Raw genomic sequence first — 16,725 nt, 5'->3', positions numbered from 1 at the left:
AAACCAAAACCAGAACTTTCTAGTATCAACTCCACCTGCCATGTTTGGATGAAGAAAAATGAGTAAAATCCCAAGAACGGCTTCCAGAAGGACAAAAACATATGTGCTGTTGTCAGTGGGTTGGATTATTTTAATGGTGTCTAACAGCTAATCCAGGATCCTACTGCCAGAAACCTACAGTAGGAGGTCTGGTGGTCATGCAGACCTTCCAGGTAATCAGAAATCTCCTTATTTTAATGTTTGGTTAATTCTCCTCCGCTCTGGAACTACGAGCCTAAAAAGGTGTTGCAAAAATGATTGGACTATTCAAATCTGGACTGAAATCTGGACTCAAACACTAAAAAAAAAAAAAGCTACTCGAGGATGGAAGAACAAAATGACGGGAGAATGGTAAGGAAAAAAAGAAGCTTATAAACAAACATGCTGCGTCGATGAGAAGTTTAAAAATCGCCCAATAGTGTCCGAAACATAAAGTGCAGGCAGTGGCAAATGTTGCTTTATTCATCATCATCATTTATCATTTATTCATCATCATTCATCCATTCATGCCTTCATTTAAATGCCCAATTCTTATTGGTTAGCTGTCATCACTGAGGCCTGGCCCCAAAAACAGCATTGGGTCTCTTTCTTGACAAGCAGCTCTACCAACCACTGAGTGGCGGATCCACTCCGGCCCCTGTGGTGCGTAACCAGAATAAAAGCACAAGGGAAGTGCGCGGAGCGGCGGCAGCGTCAAAACTGGGTGAGCGTTTTCAGGATTATTTATCTAACATTTTGTCTAAAATTATAGAAACCAGACGATCCCTTCCCCAGAGGGAGACGGTTTTCATGCCGTGTCTATCAGATCTGGTGTCAGTGAAAGTTATTTTTGTTGCTCCGAGTTCGCAGTGGAGGAATGAAGGTGGATGAAAACCCAGGTCCAGCTTCGGAGGCGGACACCCACCCGAAGCTGGGTGGGTGTCCGCCTCGGAGCCTGGCCGCTGGAAGAGCCTGGCCGCTGGAAGAGCCTGGCCTCTGGAAGGGCCTGGTCAGTCTCCGATTGCGGATAAAATGCGGGATATCCGTGAAAATGTGAGGAAAACCGGCGCAGTGAGGGGCGGAAGGAGGCGTTAGGACGTGGAGTGTTTATCTTCATGTATGAAGTTAATTCAGACCAACGAGAGAGGAGTTCACACTTCCAACCCCGCGCCTTTCTGAGCCTCTTCCAACTTGGAAGAAGCTCAGAAACGGAGACCAGAGAGATTCCTGAAACAACCTGGAAGTGGGTGGAGCCATCATGACAAACCCACTTCACGTGTTCAACGTAAATAAAACAACATGGCGTTATTTTTAAAAAACCGGTGTGAGCGCACAGATCTGCAACAGTTTGGTAGAAACTAGTTACATTTATTCAGTTACATTTTAAAAAATGTACTTTTATGAGTATTTTTACTTTTACTTGTATAAAAAAAAGTTTTTGATGTTTGTTTGTATTTCATGCACTTTTTGATTTTATCATGTTTGTTTTTCTCCCAGTTCAGTTTCTCACTGTGGATAGAAGATCCAGAAATTTTACTCAAGTAAGGTTAACAATACTTTATATTAATGTTACTTATGAAAAGCTGAAAATTAAAGTGCAATAAAACTACTTTTAAAACAAAAATAATGAAGTAATTGTGAAAATGTAGCTTTGGTTATTTCGTAACCAAGATTTGGAGATAGATTTGAATGAAAACATAAATATTGTGGCATCTGAAGACTATTTTTTTGTCATATTTAAATTTTTTTATATTAAACAAAATATTTCATTTTTGATGTGTGTTTAAACCTTCACTATCGTTGGAGTTAAAGCCTTATTGGCAGTAAAGTGCTGCTGATGTGAACGTTTGAACTTTTGTAAGTCTCAGATTTGTCAGGATTTTTTCGGCTCCTTGTGTTTCAGGATGGATCCTCTGAGATGCCTCCAGGCAGTGGGTTCAAAGGTCAGACAGGTGGATCAGCTGTACCCTGATGGAGCAGCTCAGGGAAACCTGTGGGAGACTCCAGGTGTGACTCCGCTCTGCTCCTCCGTCTCTCCTCCTCCTCCATCCGGATGTTTGGTCTGCTTCCAGGAAACGGCTTATGCTGTTTGCAACAACGTGACCTCTGACCTTATCATGGAGGGAGACGGCATAACGATACCGATCAGGGAGAGCGGTGAGATGAATTTACTAAACTTCAATCTGGGTTTAGAATTAGCCTGTAATTCTAATCCCAGATTACTAATCTGTTTGCAGGATGTCCCGTCTTCATGGAACCTGGTGAGTTTCTCTGCCTGATAAAAACACATTTCTGGTTATTTAAACATCAGATGTTGGTGTTGATTCAAGTCCAGGTGAAAAACTCCTGAACACAAACTCAACTGGTTTTCCTGCAGCGTCGTCCGAGGATCTCTGGTGGCTGATCTTCATTCCCTTCATCATCATCATCATCATCGGTGTTCTGGTTTACCGAAAGAGGAAAGGAATCTATAGGCCTAGCAGAAACGCAGGTTTGTGTCGTAATGAAGGATTATTCTGGTTTATTCCTCTGTAATGGGAGGTTGGTCTCCATGACAACATGTGTGCTAAGAACAGTTTGGCTAACTAGAAAGCACTAACGATAAAAATGAATTCACCAATGCTAAAATGATTTACCAGCATCAAGCAGAAGTTAATGCTAAAGCACTATGCCAACATATTTACCAAAAACTAAAACTTTACACCAACTTGGTATTAAGCAGAAGCTAATTAAACTATCAACATGTATTTAGAAGCTAATCTGCTTTAGCAATCTGGTAGTTAGTGGAAGCTAACGCCATGTGCTAAAAGTTTTCAGTTAGCAAAAATGGTAAACCTAAAATTAGCTTTGCTATTGGCGCATTAGCAGGTTTGTTCAGTCATGAAAGAATGTAGAAATTTAAATAAACAGAAAATTATAAAAAGGTCTGGATCTTTGTTCCCAGCATTTAAAATGCATTTTTTCCATTTATTTGTGTTTTTAACGTTCCTGTTCACAGAGCGGAGGAACCCGACGCTGCTGCAGAGGGAAACCTGAAGCTTTACCTCCACACTCCATAACTGGATGTTTTTATTGGCTTAATAAATTAAACATTTTAAAATTTGTTTCTTGTTTAAATCCTGCTTTGTTTCCATCAAGTTCTTACAAAATTTAAAAAGGTTTCAGGAGAAAACATCGACTTTCAGCTAAATCATAAATCCAACAGAGGAAATCAAATGAAGGTAAAAAGATTTTTATATTCTGCTTAAAACAATAAGACTCAGTTTAATTACAATAACAGGTTTGATCAATAAATAAGTCACACTAAAAGTTTTCCTTAAAGGTTTTTATTGCATAATTAAGACAGACAACATTAAAGTACTTTGAGAACAGAAAACATTTAAAACCAGGGAAGAACCACAGCTAAAACAGAAACGGCTTTAAGACAGAGCTTCCTCCTCCTCCTCTTCGTCAGTCAGCCTTCAGGGCAAAGAGCACGTCGTCCTGGCTCACGTTGAGCCAGAGCCTCTGCAGGACCCCCAGGCGGCTGGGCTCCAGCAGCAGCAGCCTGCAGGCTCCCAGGCGCCGACACACGGCCAGGCCCTCCGACACGCCGACGGGCTGCAGGCCCTCCACCCGACACAGAGCCTGGTGCTGCACCAGCACCTGGCAGACCGCGCGCAGGGAAAAGCCAGACAAGCTGAAGGTTAGCAACGCCTGGAACCGGCATCAATGCATAACGGTTTTATTATCATAAATATTTTAATCATGACTCGCTACATGAGGTTGATGAATGAGTGAAATTCCTCTCATGGTTTCACTCGGTGTGAGAGCCGCTTTCTGTGTCGGCCATCTTTCAGGTCAAAGATGGCCGACACAGAAGAGCAACAAAACTTCTGCGGTTTTGTTGCTGATGTTGCTCCTTTCTGCTCAGAGCAGAAAGAATAAAAACTTCCAGGCTGACGACTCCGAACACGGAGCCAAAAATACCGTGAGAATGTTTCATCTGATGATCAATAATTACCTAATAACTGATCGATTAATACATTTAGTCTGGATGGATGGATGAACAGACGGATTCAGAGTCGTTTACAGGCGATTTGATTCTTCTGAACAGTTCTAGGACTCGAGTCTCGGTGGGAACTGTTCTTTGTTCTAATTCTCTGCTCACTGGTTCTGTTTGGTCCGGCTCTGACCAATGTGTGACCTCTGACCTCACCTGCTGGAAGGTGGCCTCCTCCAGTCCCAGCCTCCTGAACTCTGCAATGACGGCTCGTAGGAACAGCTGCTCCTGCGTCGACGCGCTCCTGGAAACAAACATGGCGGTCCGTCAGCGGGCCGCTCCTTGAAGCTCCGCCCACCGCCGTTCCGCCGGGACGCTCACCTGATGGCGGCGACGTACGGCGAGGAGAACATCTCGTCCAGCGCCTGCATCACGTGGCTCATCCCCACCAGCCCCGCCGCCGAGCGCTCGCAGATCTCCGTCGCCCGCCGGCAGATGTCCAGGCACCTGCGGGCGTCGCCCGACAGCGCCGCCACCTGGTGGAGGAGAGCAGCGCTGAGCCGGCCGGTTCCCATGGAAACCAGAAGCAGGTCGGGGAGGGGAGGCTCACCTTCCTGGAGACGAGCTGCAGCGCGTCGTCCTCAAAGGCCTTCAGCTTGTTGAGGCGAGACGTGACGATCTGCTGCAGCTGCTTGAAGGAGTACGGCTGGAAGGACATCCGGGTCAGACCCTGGAGGTCAGAGGTCAGAGGTCAACCCACTCGACTACATCTGTTTGCAGCAATAATTTTGTTTGAGGAGCTTTTGCTTTGAAGAAATTATTTTATTAAAATCTTCCAAATGAGACGAAACGTTTTGCTGCACAAAAATTTGACACCATTTTTATTTGAAGGTCAAGCTGATGAAACTTACACTGACCTAAAAATATCATCCAAAAATAATAAACTCTCTTTGTTCCATTCTTGCACTGAGCTTGAGGGCCACATTAATTCATTTACAGGGCCAGAAGTGGCCCCCGACCCACCCTTTGGGCACCGCTGCAGTAAACTAAGCTGGAAGTCTCAGGAAACATAAAATCGGTGAAGTAATCTTTACGTTATGGTTCTGGTTCTCCAGACACCAGAGTTCCTCCTGGTGTCATCATGACCTTTGACCTCAGTGTTTGCTCACCAGCCTGCTGGCCACGCGGTTGATGAGGATCCGCTCCGGCAGGTCCATGGTGTTGGCGATGGCCAGCACCACCAGGCGGGCGTGGCGCCGCGTCGGCCAGTCGAACAGGTTGTACATCACGTTCTGCTTCCTGGTCCACAGCAGGTCCAGCTGCACACAGACAGACGGGTCGCCGTGGCAACGGGCCGGCCAATCAACGCTTTATGGTAGAGACGGCTTAGGAAAGCTGCTGCCATGAACAAACTGTCAGTTTGAATAAAATTCAGAACGTTTTCATCTCCGACTGAAATTTTGTTTTTGTTCTTTTTACTTGTTGCTTTAATGATGAGTAGGCCGACTGATGAAGAGGAGGAAGAGGAGGAAGCTCAGTTTAAAGACATTATTCTGAATAAACAAACAACAGAACTCTAAGAACTGCTTTGTAGGACCGCTGTGACCTCTGCAGGGGAAGCGACCCCCAGCTGAAGACCTGTTTTAATCTTCGGTCTGGACTCTGATTGGTCAAACCCAAACCTGCCGGGGTATGAATACTTTTGGATGAACCACAGCGAACCATCAGGGTTTTTTATTTCTGCAGACGAACAGAAACGCTTCCTGGTTCTGTGGTGAGCCCACATCACCATCCCTCCACCGCCGTGCTGCACAGCTAAAACCAGTTTCCGTCGGGTTTGAACCTGGACTTTGTTACGGATCACAGCTGAATGCGAATCCCCCCACAGAGACCACCGGGTCTTTATTCAGGTCGGCGTTTTGCTGAGTTCATCTCTGGAACCACAAACCAACAAATCTGAGGGGCAGGAAATGAGGTCACGCTTCGGAGAACAAGCAGAAGATTCTGGCTGCTATTTTTAACTTTTAAATCTGCTGATTATTTTATTCAGAACCAAGACAGTTCAACGTTTTTTTAAATCAAATCTGAACTCATGAGGATTAAATGACGACGCTGCTTGCCCACCTCGTCCACCAGCAGCACGGTCGTTTCCTTCCTCGACGCCGGATTGCTGAACCTTTTCTCCAGCAGCGCGGCGGCGTGGTCAGCCGTGGCTTTCTGACCCGTCAGCTTCTGCAGAGAAACAGAAACGTTTTGTTTACCCGATAAATCTGATTTATCGGGTTTTAATGTGCCGAGTCATCAGATTAATGATCAGTAACAGGATGTTTGTTTGAAAAAAACCAGAAAAAAAGAGGAAGGAAACAGTGTGATAGTAGAAGGTGCACCATTAAGAAGGATAACAGAATATCCTGGGATACTGTTGGGCTTCATGTACTTTAAAAACTGCAGCTCAAATATTCATGGAAGGTTAAGTGGAAGGAAAAAGTGTGAAAATGTGCATCATTAACAGAGATAATATACAATCTGACATTTTCTAGAATATTATTGAAGGTCATCTACCTGAAAACATGCAGATTAAAAATTGTATTTATAGAAAGTTGAGTGGAAGGAAAAGTTGTGGTAGAAAAAAGTCCACCTGAGATTTCTGTTAGTTTTAATTAATAAAATTTTTTAAATCTAATTTTCTTAGATGTTAAGTTTTAGGTTTTTATTTTCAGAATCATCAAAATAACAAGATAAAGGCTTGAAATATTTGATGATATTTACCAGATCAGATTTGGCAATAAATTAAGAAACTAAAACTAATAAGAAAAAGGAAGCGGCTCTTTAAAGGAACAAATTTTTAGAACTAAACCAATGAAAAAATAAAAATGTGGGTCCTTTAATTCCCAAACTGAAATGGAAACATGACCCGGTCAGTCAGAGGTCAGGCTGGTAGTTAGGCGGGTCAGTGAGCCTATTGGTCGGTTTTCAGCCAATCACCTGCAGGATCTGGGCGTAGGCCTGGTGGGGGTCGGTCATCTTCATCCCGTTGATCTGGATGAAGACGAACGGCGGGATCTCGTCCTGCTCAGCGGCGTGCTGCAGGCAGCGCATCACTTCCTGCACCGTGGCCGTCTTCCCCGTCCCCGGCACGCCGGACACGTACATGCACCTGAGGAAGAGCAGGGGTCAGTCTGAGGGCTCCCCCTGGTGACAGATCGAGGAACTGCAGCAACTCAAACAGGATGTTTCTGGTTCGGCTTTGGCTCCAACAACAAATTATTAAAAACAAGAAAAACCTAAAAATATTAAGGTATTAGAATAGTTACAAAGAGACGTCCAGGTTTTGTTTTTGACTGTTGGGAGCAGCATAAGACATAAATATTTCATATTATTATAAGAATAAAGTCACAATATTAGCAGCACGAAGCTATGAGGAGAAGAAAGTCATGTAAATATAAAAAAGTCTAAATTTGTAGATTCAGCTGTTTGAACAAATAAAAAGTTCTGGTTCTGATAATTAGATGCTGATGTTAAAGCAAAGCATGACGTCACAAGATGCTCCACGTTCCTCAGTTTTCGTGGAGGAGTTCGTAACACTGCCACTTTATTCTCCTCATTTAAAACAGATCTTTTCTCCAGGCTGAGTTCCAGGAACCTCAGAACCGAAGGGCTGAATGTTTTGGGTCAGAACCGTCCTCACCCTCCGGTTCCGTCCAGGACCTTGCTCTCCACGAAGCTGTAGATGTCCTGGAACTCCTGCTCCCTGCAGGGCAGCGACTCCGGCACGGCCGACACGTGGAGCCTGAAGGGAGCAGAGAAGAAACAGCTGCAGGACGGATCCGGTCGGGTCGCCTGGCCCGAAGCCGGGAACTTTGTTACATTAAGCTCCAACTGAACCAGAACCGGACTCTAAAAACCAGGAGAGACCGTTCCGTCTGTTGATTGGTCAGATGAGTCTGGGGGCGGGACAACCAGATGGAAATACAGGAAGTAGTTCTCACCTGGCTCTGGTTCTGACCCAGTTCTGGTTCTGACCCAGTTCTGGTTCTCACCTGGCTCTGGTTCTGATCCAGTTCTGGTTCTGACCCAGTTCTGGTTCTCACCTGGCTCTGGCCTCCTCCAGGATGTTGCCGGGGCGACGGGCCGGCTGGGCCCGGTTCGGGATGCTGGGCGTGGCGTGGCGGTGCCTCCGCGGTGTGATTGGACCGGCCTGCAGAACCAGAACCGAGGAGCTCAGAACCATAGAAACCGCTGTCAGGCGTCGTCGCCATGGCGACACTCACCTTCCTAGGCGTCTTCCTCGGCGTTCGGGTTTTCTGCTTCGTATGAGAGGAAGAGGAGCGGCGGCTCTTCTTCGCCGCCAACTCTTCATCCTCCTCCTCACCTTCATCATCCTCCTCTTCGTCGCTGCTCTGCAGCTCCTTCCTGGAGGGAACAAACTCCTCCTCTTCCTCGTCTTCATCAGAGCTCAGCCGGCCGTCCAGAAGGTTCCTGAAGGAGAAACATCAGAACCGCTAGAGATCGGACCCACGGATCGGAGGGAGGTTCTGGTTCTGGTCGGGTCGGCGCTCACAGCTGCTTCCTGATCCGAGACGACACCTTCAGAGCCGACTTCCTCCTGGACACCCTGAGGGCGCCGTTCTCCTCCTCCTCCTCGTCTCTGAGGGACACGTCGACCCGACGGGTCAGAGGTCAGGCAGCAAACAGAACCGGGTCCAAACAGAACCGGATCCAAACAAAACCGGGTTCAAAAACTTATATCAGAACTCATTTCACCCTGTGAAATGAGTTTAACTGGTAAAATTTAACTGGTTTAAATTAAATGTTCATTTTTATTCCTTTTCATAACTGAATACTTTTAAAATATAATATAAATATATTTTAATCAAATGGGCCAATATGTCATCCAGGTGGTTCATTTATTTTACTTTGGATAGGCCGTTTAGGCTGATTCACCAGGAAAATGTTTTTTACTGATTGAAACTGAAAAGTAAAAATACTCACAGAACCTCCAGAACCGGTTCCGTCCCAATCTGGACCTCCTTCCTCCTGCTGCTGGTTCTGCTGGGAACACAGAGAAGGTCAAAGGTCGTCTCTGGTTCTGAGGTCCAGAATCACCACGACCCCTCAGTGACCCAGGACTCAAACTCCCAGCAGCCCCTGCTTCAGAGCTGAAGTTTTCCACCGTCACCAGGTGACCTAAACGCAACACGACGATGCGTTCAGTGACTCACGTCTCCCTGCAGGTGGCGTGGTTTCTCCCTGGAGCGACCAGCTGGGGACTGAGAGGAACCAGCTGGTTCTGAACTGGTTCTGACAAACTGGAAACATCTCCAGTCCATTTAATAACCGTTTGGTTTCTGAGGATTTAATTTTCATGTTTCCGTAAATCAGAGCGATGTCAGAAAGTTGAGGGCGGCCATTTTGTTGAAGAAGTTTGTTTTAAAACTTTCATTTTTTGGACTTTGAATTCAGGTTTTTATTTTTTCAGTTATGAGAATGAAGTCAAAGCATTTCAACGTTTAGATTGTATTTTATGAGTATTTCAACACAAAAAATAAAAACTAAATGTTGATCATCTTAAGTTTCATTCTGATACAAGTTTTAGAAATAAAACGTATCTTTTATTAAATCCTCATCAAATTGTCCTCAGCAGTGAACAAACTGAGCTTCACATCACATCCTGACAAACTTTATTCCTTATAGTTGTGAAACGTTAATTTCTGGAAAAATCTCACGTTTTTCTGCTAATATTCTGAATTTATTCTTGTAGTTAAATAAAAATTCAGGCCTTAATAATAAAATCATTAAACTCAAAGAAACTTTCTGTCGTTTGTAATTTATGTTTTTTAGAAAGAAAAGTGAGAAAATCACAGGATGTGGAACAAAAAACCTGATATTTTATTTTGATGCCTCATGGCTCTGACCCTAATCTAAACCGTTTCTTCGTTACCATGGTGACGGCTGAGCCCGGCGAAACGTCGCTGCAGGTTTTTCTGCTTCTTTTAGGTTTTTCTGCGTTGTTTGTTGCAAAATTTAACAAATTTCACTGGAAATCATTAAAATGAGAATTTCCTCGTCTGGTTTGTGTTGGAGGTTGACCTCTGACCTGCTGGGGTCGTCTCCGGCCGGCGGACTGTCCATCTCGCTCTGGGACTCCCGGCGGCGGGCGGAGCGTGGCGTCAGGGGGACGTCGTCACGGCGACCGGGTTTCCTGTTGGTCCTGCGGAGGGGGGTGAGGCTGTGGGTGATGCGGGGGGGGAGGGAGAGGGACGCCGCCATGGCAGACCGCGCCCCCGCCTCTAGCTCCGCCTCTAGCAGCTGCTGCAGGACGTCGTCTCTGAGCGCCGCCGGCTCGTCCGGACCTGAGGACACAGAGAGCTGCGATTGGCCGGTTTCACTTCCTGGTTGATGAAGACAAGCAATGAAGACTCACTGCTGAGCTGCAGCTTCTTGCGGACGCCGGGCGTCCTCTGGGTGGCGCTGCGCCGCTTGGCGCTGAGGCATTTGGAGGCCGACAGTTTGGTGAGGGAGTGCAGCGACTCGGCCTCGGCGCCGGGCTTCCTGCTGCTCGCTGGCGTTGCCATGGCGCCACGCATCACAGCGGGGTCCGGGGCGGGGAGGCCGCGGGGGGCAGGGCCCCTGGGGCCCGGGGCCGCCGCGGGGGGCGAGCGGGGCGGGGAGAGAGGGATGGAGGGGTGGGAGGGACGGGGAGCGTCCAGCAGAGACGGGTCGACGGGTCGGAAGGTTCTGGAATCCCAGGACAGTTTGACGTAGAAAGTGTCTCCGTCCTCAGAGACGGGAAACGGAGCGGCGACATCCAGGTGCCTCACCTGCAGGGGGAGGGGCTTCAGAGGTCAAAAGGTCAACAACCAGATGACAGACAGGAGCAGAGAAAGGATTTAAAACGACCGAAAATATAAAAATGATGAAAATAAAAATAACCTGATAGAGTCAAAGACTGGAGAGAAGAATGGAAAATTATTAAAACTATGCAAAATAATACAAATTATTATTATGTATTATTTATATTTATTAACTACATTATTTATTAGATAAATATATATATTATTAATACTTAAATTATTATTAATAGGAACAAATATAAATAGGAGATAAGAATTATAGAACTAACAAAATAGGAATAAATACATGTAATTAAAATAAGAATTATGTAAATAATACAAATAATAAATACAAAGAATTAAATAGGAGAATGAAAAAGATTTAAAATACCAAAGAAATAAAAAATGCACCAACTCTCATTAAATGTTTTTGTATAAAACTGTGAGCGTATTTTTATCTAAGAAAACTATTTTTATATTTGTCATGGAAGAAATTTCTTTAACAAGAGTCTGGATGGGAAGAAATAAGAAATGTATTAAAACCTTGCAAGGCGAGAACAGAAGCACAGACTGACCCTCCGTCTGTCGGTCTGCTCTGACTAACGGAGGGTCAGAGAGGAGAGGCTTGATTGGACAATAGGTGTGAATCCCTGATTGTTGGGTATCAGGGATTCTGTGGAGCCCAACACTGACGGTCTGGCATCTGACTAATGTTAAGGTCAGGAGGCTGGTCTCAGATCAGATCTACGTATGAACGGCCCCGTCTGTGAGAGCAGCTCGACCAATCTCATGATAAGATCACGCAGAAACAATCTAAAGCAGAAGAGGGGTGAGATTTTCCATTACATGTTCTATTTGCGACGGAAAATGATAAAATATTTAACAAAATAAAACAATAAAATGTGAAGCTTCAGAATCAGAAAAAAGTTTGGAATGAAAAGAAATAAGAAAAATAAATCTTACAGTCAGTTTGGTTTAACATAACCAACTACTCATTTAAACATCTTTAAACAAAAAACTTGACTTTTTTTAAGTAACAATTTATCTGATTCTTCAGACATATTTTATCCATTTGTTTAATATTTGATTTTTAAAATTTGCTCTCAAATTGATGAATATATTTTGTAAATATGTTGGTAATAAGAGTTGAGTATTTTAAACATAACTTGCAGAATATAATCATCCACCAACTATTGAAATATCATTAATTTGAAGTTGAAGAATTGATTTATTGGATCTCTGTAGTTTTTCCTCTAATTATTTTTATGTTTGCACATATTTCCTGTTTTGTGTTTTAACTGTATCTTTACGTTTAGTTGATTATGTTAAAGTAAATTTACATTTGAGAGAAAAGTTGATTATTTTTTCATTCAGACGTTTAGTTAAAGCCAACATGTGTTTTAGAGTGTAGCTGAACAGCGTTGGTCACCTGAACGGGTCGGAGGACGGACTCGGCGTTGACCTCGTCCTCACAGCTGCGACCTTCGTAGAGGAAGACTTCCTGTGGGTGAGGGACTCTGCCCAGCAGCTGCAGTTTGCTCGGCGGCACTTCGGACACCCGGACGAACCACTGGACCACGGCCTTCTTCTGCACGCCGCTCTCTAGAACGGCAGCAGGTCAAAGGTCAGCTCGCTCTGACCCAGAGTCAGCTGGTTTAGTTTAAATCTGGTTCCTGGAACCGACCGTCTGCGAACAGCCGCAGAACTCTGGCGACGTACGGGTTGTTGTCATCATCGCCCTCAATCAGGATGTGCTGCCCGGCGCTGATGACGGTGGTCTGAGGGAGACCCTCCACCCTGATGGAGAGGGAGCTGGAGACGAAAAGGAAAACAGAAAAAACAGAAAAAAACAAAGGTTACACTGATAAAAATTATTTATAGTTGGTCAATATTATGGCCTGAAGAAGTTAGCTGTTTACACAGTGCTGCATTCAGATATATTCAAGGAAAATTAAGTGGAAGGAAAAAAGAAAACAGGAAACAAATTAAAGTAAATGTGTTTCATTTAGAAAATCAAGGCCTCGTAGCCTCGAAGTGGAGAGGCTGAGAACCTAAAGCTGTCTGAGGTCCAGTTTGATGTTTCAGGAGAACCGAGTCATCGGCTGCTGTTTGGGTCCAACAGGTTGGATCAAGTCTGAACTCAGTGGACCCATCTGTAAGAAGATCTGCTTTCATTTTCCATCAGGACTTGACTCATAAATGTTGCCTTCATAATACTCAAGGCAGCAGTTATCCTTCCACACAACTTTCCAGCAGTATATTTGGACACAGCTTCCTGAAGAGTTTCTTTGGAGGCCTCCATTCCCTGTGACGAGGCTCAGTAACTGTCTAATAATCTTAATTTTTCTGTCTCATGTAATATTTAGCCATAATCACTGAAATTATTGAAATGCATGTATAGTTAATAAGCATAAAGTAAATAGTTGACATTAACAACTGAAATAAATCAACTTTTCATGGCATCTTAATCTCCTAAAAAGATGCAAAGATGTATTTTGTTGCTACCAGGTGATAAAATCGCCCAGAAGTCAGATAAAAGCGGTTATTAAACGCGTTGCTCGGTTCTTCTCACCCATATTCAGAAGTTTTTAGCTTTCTGTTGAAGCCGATTGGAGCTCCACGCCATTCATAGATCCGTTTGACTCTCAGCCTGGTGAAATACTTCATCCTGTCGGTCCTGCTGGCGGCTCGGAACCGGAGCGGGAAGATTAAAATCGTCCTTCTGCTCGGTCCGGGAGGAAACCTGGACTCTCCCTGTACTTTTATTAAAAACCAGCTTCAGTTAGAGGCTCGGGGGAAGTGAGGTGAAACGTAACAGAAGTTCGCGGGAAAATATTCCAGCCACTCAGTTTTAAACAGCGCCCCTACCGGAGAACGCATGCATCTACTCCCATAATGCAGAGGCTTTGGCGGAGGAGTCACGTGATCATTCTGCGTTCCGAACAACACCTAAAAGTTCGTGTCACTCTTCCGCCAGAGTGACAGGAAAATAAGTAGACCTCGTACTTTTTCTTTGTTTTTCTCCATTGTCTCCTTTTGTTTTTGTTTTTATTATAACTTTTGGTGATTTATTTATTTAATTTTTAAATCTGAACATGTAAAATTGTCTTAATTAACAGAGGTGGGTAAACTAGGCAAAATATGAACTCAAGTAGAGTATCAGTATTCATACGGAAAATGATTTTTCTGAACGGGATCTGATTAGGATATGTCCTTACTTTCAGATCAAAGTCAATAATATGAGAAAAAAAAATCAGATTTTTTTTCACTGGCCCTAATCCTCTTCTTATTACTCGATCAGTCCCATGAATCCTTCTGTGATGTTTAACTAAACCACCAGGAAACGGAAAAGCCTGGTTCCCAAATAGTGACACATTAATTAAATCTCCCTTTTTGTCTCTTGCGTTCAGCACAAAGATGCAATAGTTATATTTTCGCAGGGCCAGCCCAAAGCAGTTTGAGGCCTTGAGCAGAATATGATTTAGGGGCCCCTCTTTATGAATTTCATTACAGATTTGGTGGAATCTGGGAAAGGGGGCCAAGTTTAACTGGCCAAGCTTAAAAGTGATCAGTGATCATTTGATATTAGAGCAGTCCAAAGCTCAAACACAAAAATTAAACTCATAGCATCAAATTGTAACCATGGTAACACACAAATCAAACTACAAACATTATCTTTTGCACTTTTACACAGTTGACTTGTCAATAAAGATGTTAAAAATTTTGAAATCTTGTAATTTATCTCTGTTTTTATCTCTTTTTTGCATAGATTGTGTGATGTTGTGTTCAGGTGACATTATCATTAGATATATATTTTCCAGTTTGGGAAGGCAGAGCATCTTCAGTCAGAGGTTTCTTTGGATTCACTGCAATACAGACATCTGCAGGAGATCTCTTTTCCCAACAGCCATCACCATCTTCAATAACTCTGAAGAATCTAAATCAATGAGTTACGCCAACATTTAATTTTCCTTTGGAATTCATTTTTGAATTTGTATTTTGAGATTCTTGTTGTGTACAAATGTTTGGTTGCTAAAGAATCAATAAAATGAGACAGTGTAAAAAATTCAGGAGGCATCAAGTTTTCTTCCAAAAATCCAAAGTCTTATTAAGAAGCAAGTTTTCACCTGGCAGCTCTGTGTTTCCTTTACAAGTATTACATTTTAAAAAATATATTTTAGACACATTTAATTATGCACAATGTTTCTTGTGTATTTTCGCCATGTTTTCTACTTGTTTTTTTTGTTTGTTTGTTTTTTTGTCACTGTTACCATAATTACTGTTGTGCATTTTGTTGTTTAATTTTACAACCGCCCGCAGTTCATTGGGAGCTATTTGCTCTGCAGTTTGTTTAGGTTATTTTGTGTATTTTATTTATTTCTCTCTTAGAATAAATTCAGTGAACCACTTCACCAACTGGACTGGAGCAGAACTACTCAAGACTCCAGCAGAGAATCAGTAGATAACCACTCTACTGATTCACCAGTTTACTGGAGAATCACGTGACATACGGCGTTGCCTTATTCCGCTGCAACGCGGCGGAATAACGCCGCGGAACCTACATCCACGGGCAGTGAGTGCTGTGCAGTCAGTATTCATCCGCCGGCCATCTTTCCACCTCGTCTGCTGTCAGGACCTTTGTTGGAATAACTGACGACATAAAGTTTATTTCATCTAGAGGAGCGCATTAAGTGTTGGCAACACCGACTATGTATTTTTATCTGGAGACAATGGAGGATTTGGACCGAATTATGCGCTTCATTTTGGGTTTTGTCGACCAGAACATTTCTGACGACAGAAGCAACGGGAGGCGGGGCTTCTTTGCTGGCTTCCCCGACTCCCACTGCTTATATTATTCTGATCAGGACAGGACAGCTTTATTACCGATACTAACCTGACGCTGGTCCGCAACTATCACAGTGAGTTACTGTTTTATTCCAGTTGAATTAGATACTAATCATAATATTGACAAAAATCTCTTATTATTCGGTGCAGATCATGCTAAGAACGCCGCACACTTTATTCATTGTGCAAATCGGTTCTTATTTAGCAAAAAAAAAAAAAAAAAAAAAGAAGGTTTTGTTGTTGAATAAGTATTAAAAATGTATCGGGTCATTCCACAAACGCCGTTAAAAAATCGCAATCANTACTTCATCCTGTCGGTCCTGCTGGCGGCTCGGAACCGGAGCGGGAAGATTAAAACCGTCCTTCTGCTCGGTCCGGGAGGAAACCTGGACTCTCCCTGTACTTTTATTAAAAACCAGCTTCAGTTAGAGGCTCGGGGGAAGTGAGGTGAAACGTAACAGAAGTTCGCGGGAAAATATTCCAGCCACTCAGTTTTAAACAGCGCCCCTACCGGAGAACGCATGCATCTACTCCCATAGTGCAGCGGCTTTGGCGGAGGAGTCACGTGATCATTCTGTGTTCCGAACACCTAAATGTTCAAGGGAATCCCTCCGCTACTGATAGGTTTCTATTTGTTCTCTCTAATAGTACACCTTCATTTACTAATTGCATTTTGTGTTTATTTGCTTTTGACTATTTAAATTGGTTTGATGTTAATGCAAAAAACAGGAAATAAGGAAAGGTGCAAACACGTTTATACACTATTCAAGTGAAAAGACAAAGTTATTTATGCTGATAGATATTTCATACTTCACAGGAGATCCTTCAGTATGTAGCGTTTATATATTAATTGCACACCATATGAAGAAATTGTCCTCCAAAGGTAATGTCAAGAACAAGTTAAAACTGTTGTTGCTAAAACTCACAAATCAGAGATGTAGGGAAAAAATAATATATTATTCTGGAAGCTCTGCATGAGATATGTGGACAATGTATGAACCTTTATAGAGGTTTTGGTTTAAACATAGATGTGAAGAGTGAGGGAAA

General features: G+C 43.6%; 1 protein-coding gene across 2 annotated transcripts; it reads right to left on the bottom strand.

The window, feature by feature from the left end:
* Positions 1-3,334: 3,334 nt before the first annotated feature.
* On the bottom strand, positions 3,335-16,175 carry LOC103150007 (origin recognition complex subunit 1-like). Of its 2 annotated transcripts, XM_016680342.1 has the most exons (18): positions 15,999-16,175; positions 13,406-13,510; positions 12,518-12,645; positions 12,263-12,435; positions 10,425-10,821; positions 10,098-10,353; positions 8,993-9,052; positions 8,562-8,648; positions 8,272-8,479; positions 8,092-8,198; positions 7,689-7,790; positions 6,986-7,157; positions 6,125-6,232; positions 5,170-5,319; positions 4,611-4,730; positions 4,382-4,536; positions 4,217-4,304; positions 3,335-3,663 (listed from the first exon to the last, which is right to left on the bottom strand). In XM_016680342.1, exons 2-18 carry the CDS (start codon positions 13,498-13,500, stop codon positions 3,469-3,471), a joined length of 2,601 nt encoding a protein of 866 aa, XP_016535828.1. In that variant the 5' UTR covers positions 13,501-13,510; positions 15,999-16,175; the 3' UTR covers positions 3,335-3,468. The 2 variants fall into 2 exon arrangements, with proteins under 2 accessions (XP_016535828.1, XP_007569493.1); XM_007569431.2 differs by lacking the exon at positions 15,999-16,175 and having other exon boundaries at positions 8,993-9,049; positions 13,406-13,689.
* Positions 16,176-16,725: the final 550 nt, after the last annotated feature.

Source organism: Poecilia formosa, unplaced genomic scaffold (genome assembly GCF_000485575.1).
Source record: "Poecilia formosa unplaced genomic scaffold, Poecilia_formosa-5.1.2 Scaffold240, whole genome shotgun sequence".
Taxonomy (NCBI): Eukaryota; Metazoa; Chordata; class Actinopteri; order Cyprinodontiformes; family Poeciliidae; genus Poecilia; species Poecilia formosa.
The sequence above is the reverse complement of the archived record's forward strand: the minus strand, read 5'-3'. Positions and strand labels throughout refer to the sequence as shown.

Coding starts and splice junctions, on each gene's coding strand:
- LOC103150007 (XM_016680342.1), bottom strand. CDS start 13,500: ATGAAGTATTTCACCAGGCTGAGAGTCAAACGGATCTATGAATGGCGT. Junction 7,791..8,091: donor CTGGAGGAGGCCAGAGCCAG/GTGAGAACCAGA, acceptor TGCTCCCTTCAG/GCTCCACGTGTCGGCCGTGC. Junction 4,537..4,610: donor TGCAGCTCGTCTCCAGGAAG/GTGAGCCTCCCC, acceptor CTCCTCCACCAG/GTGGCGGCGCTGTCGGGCGA.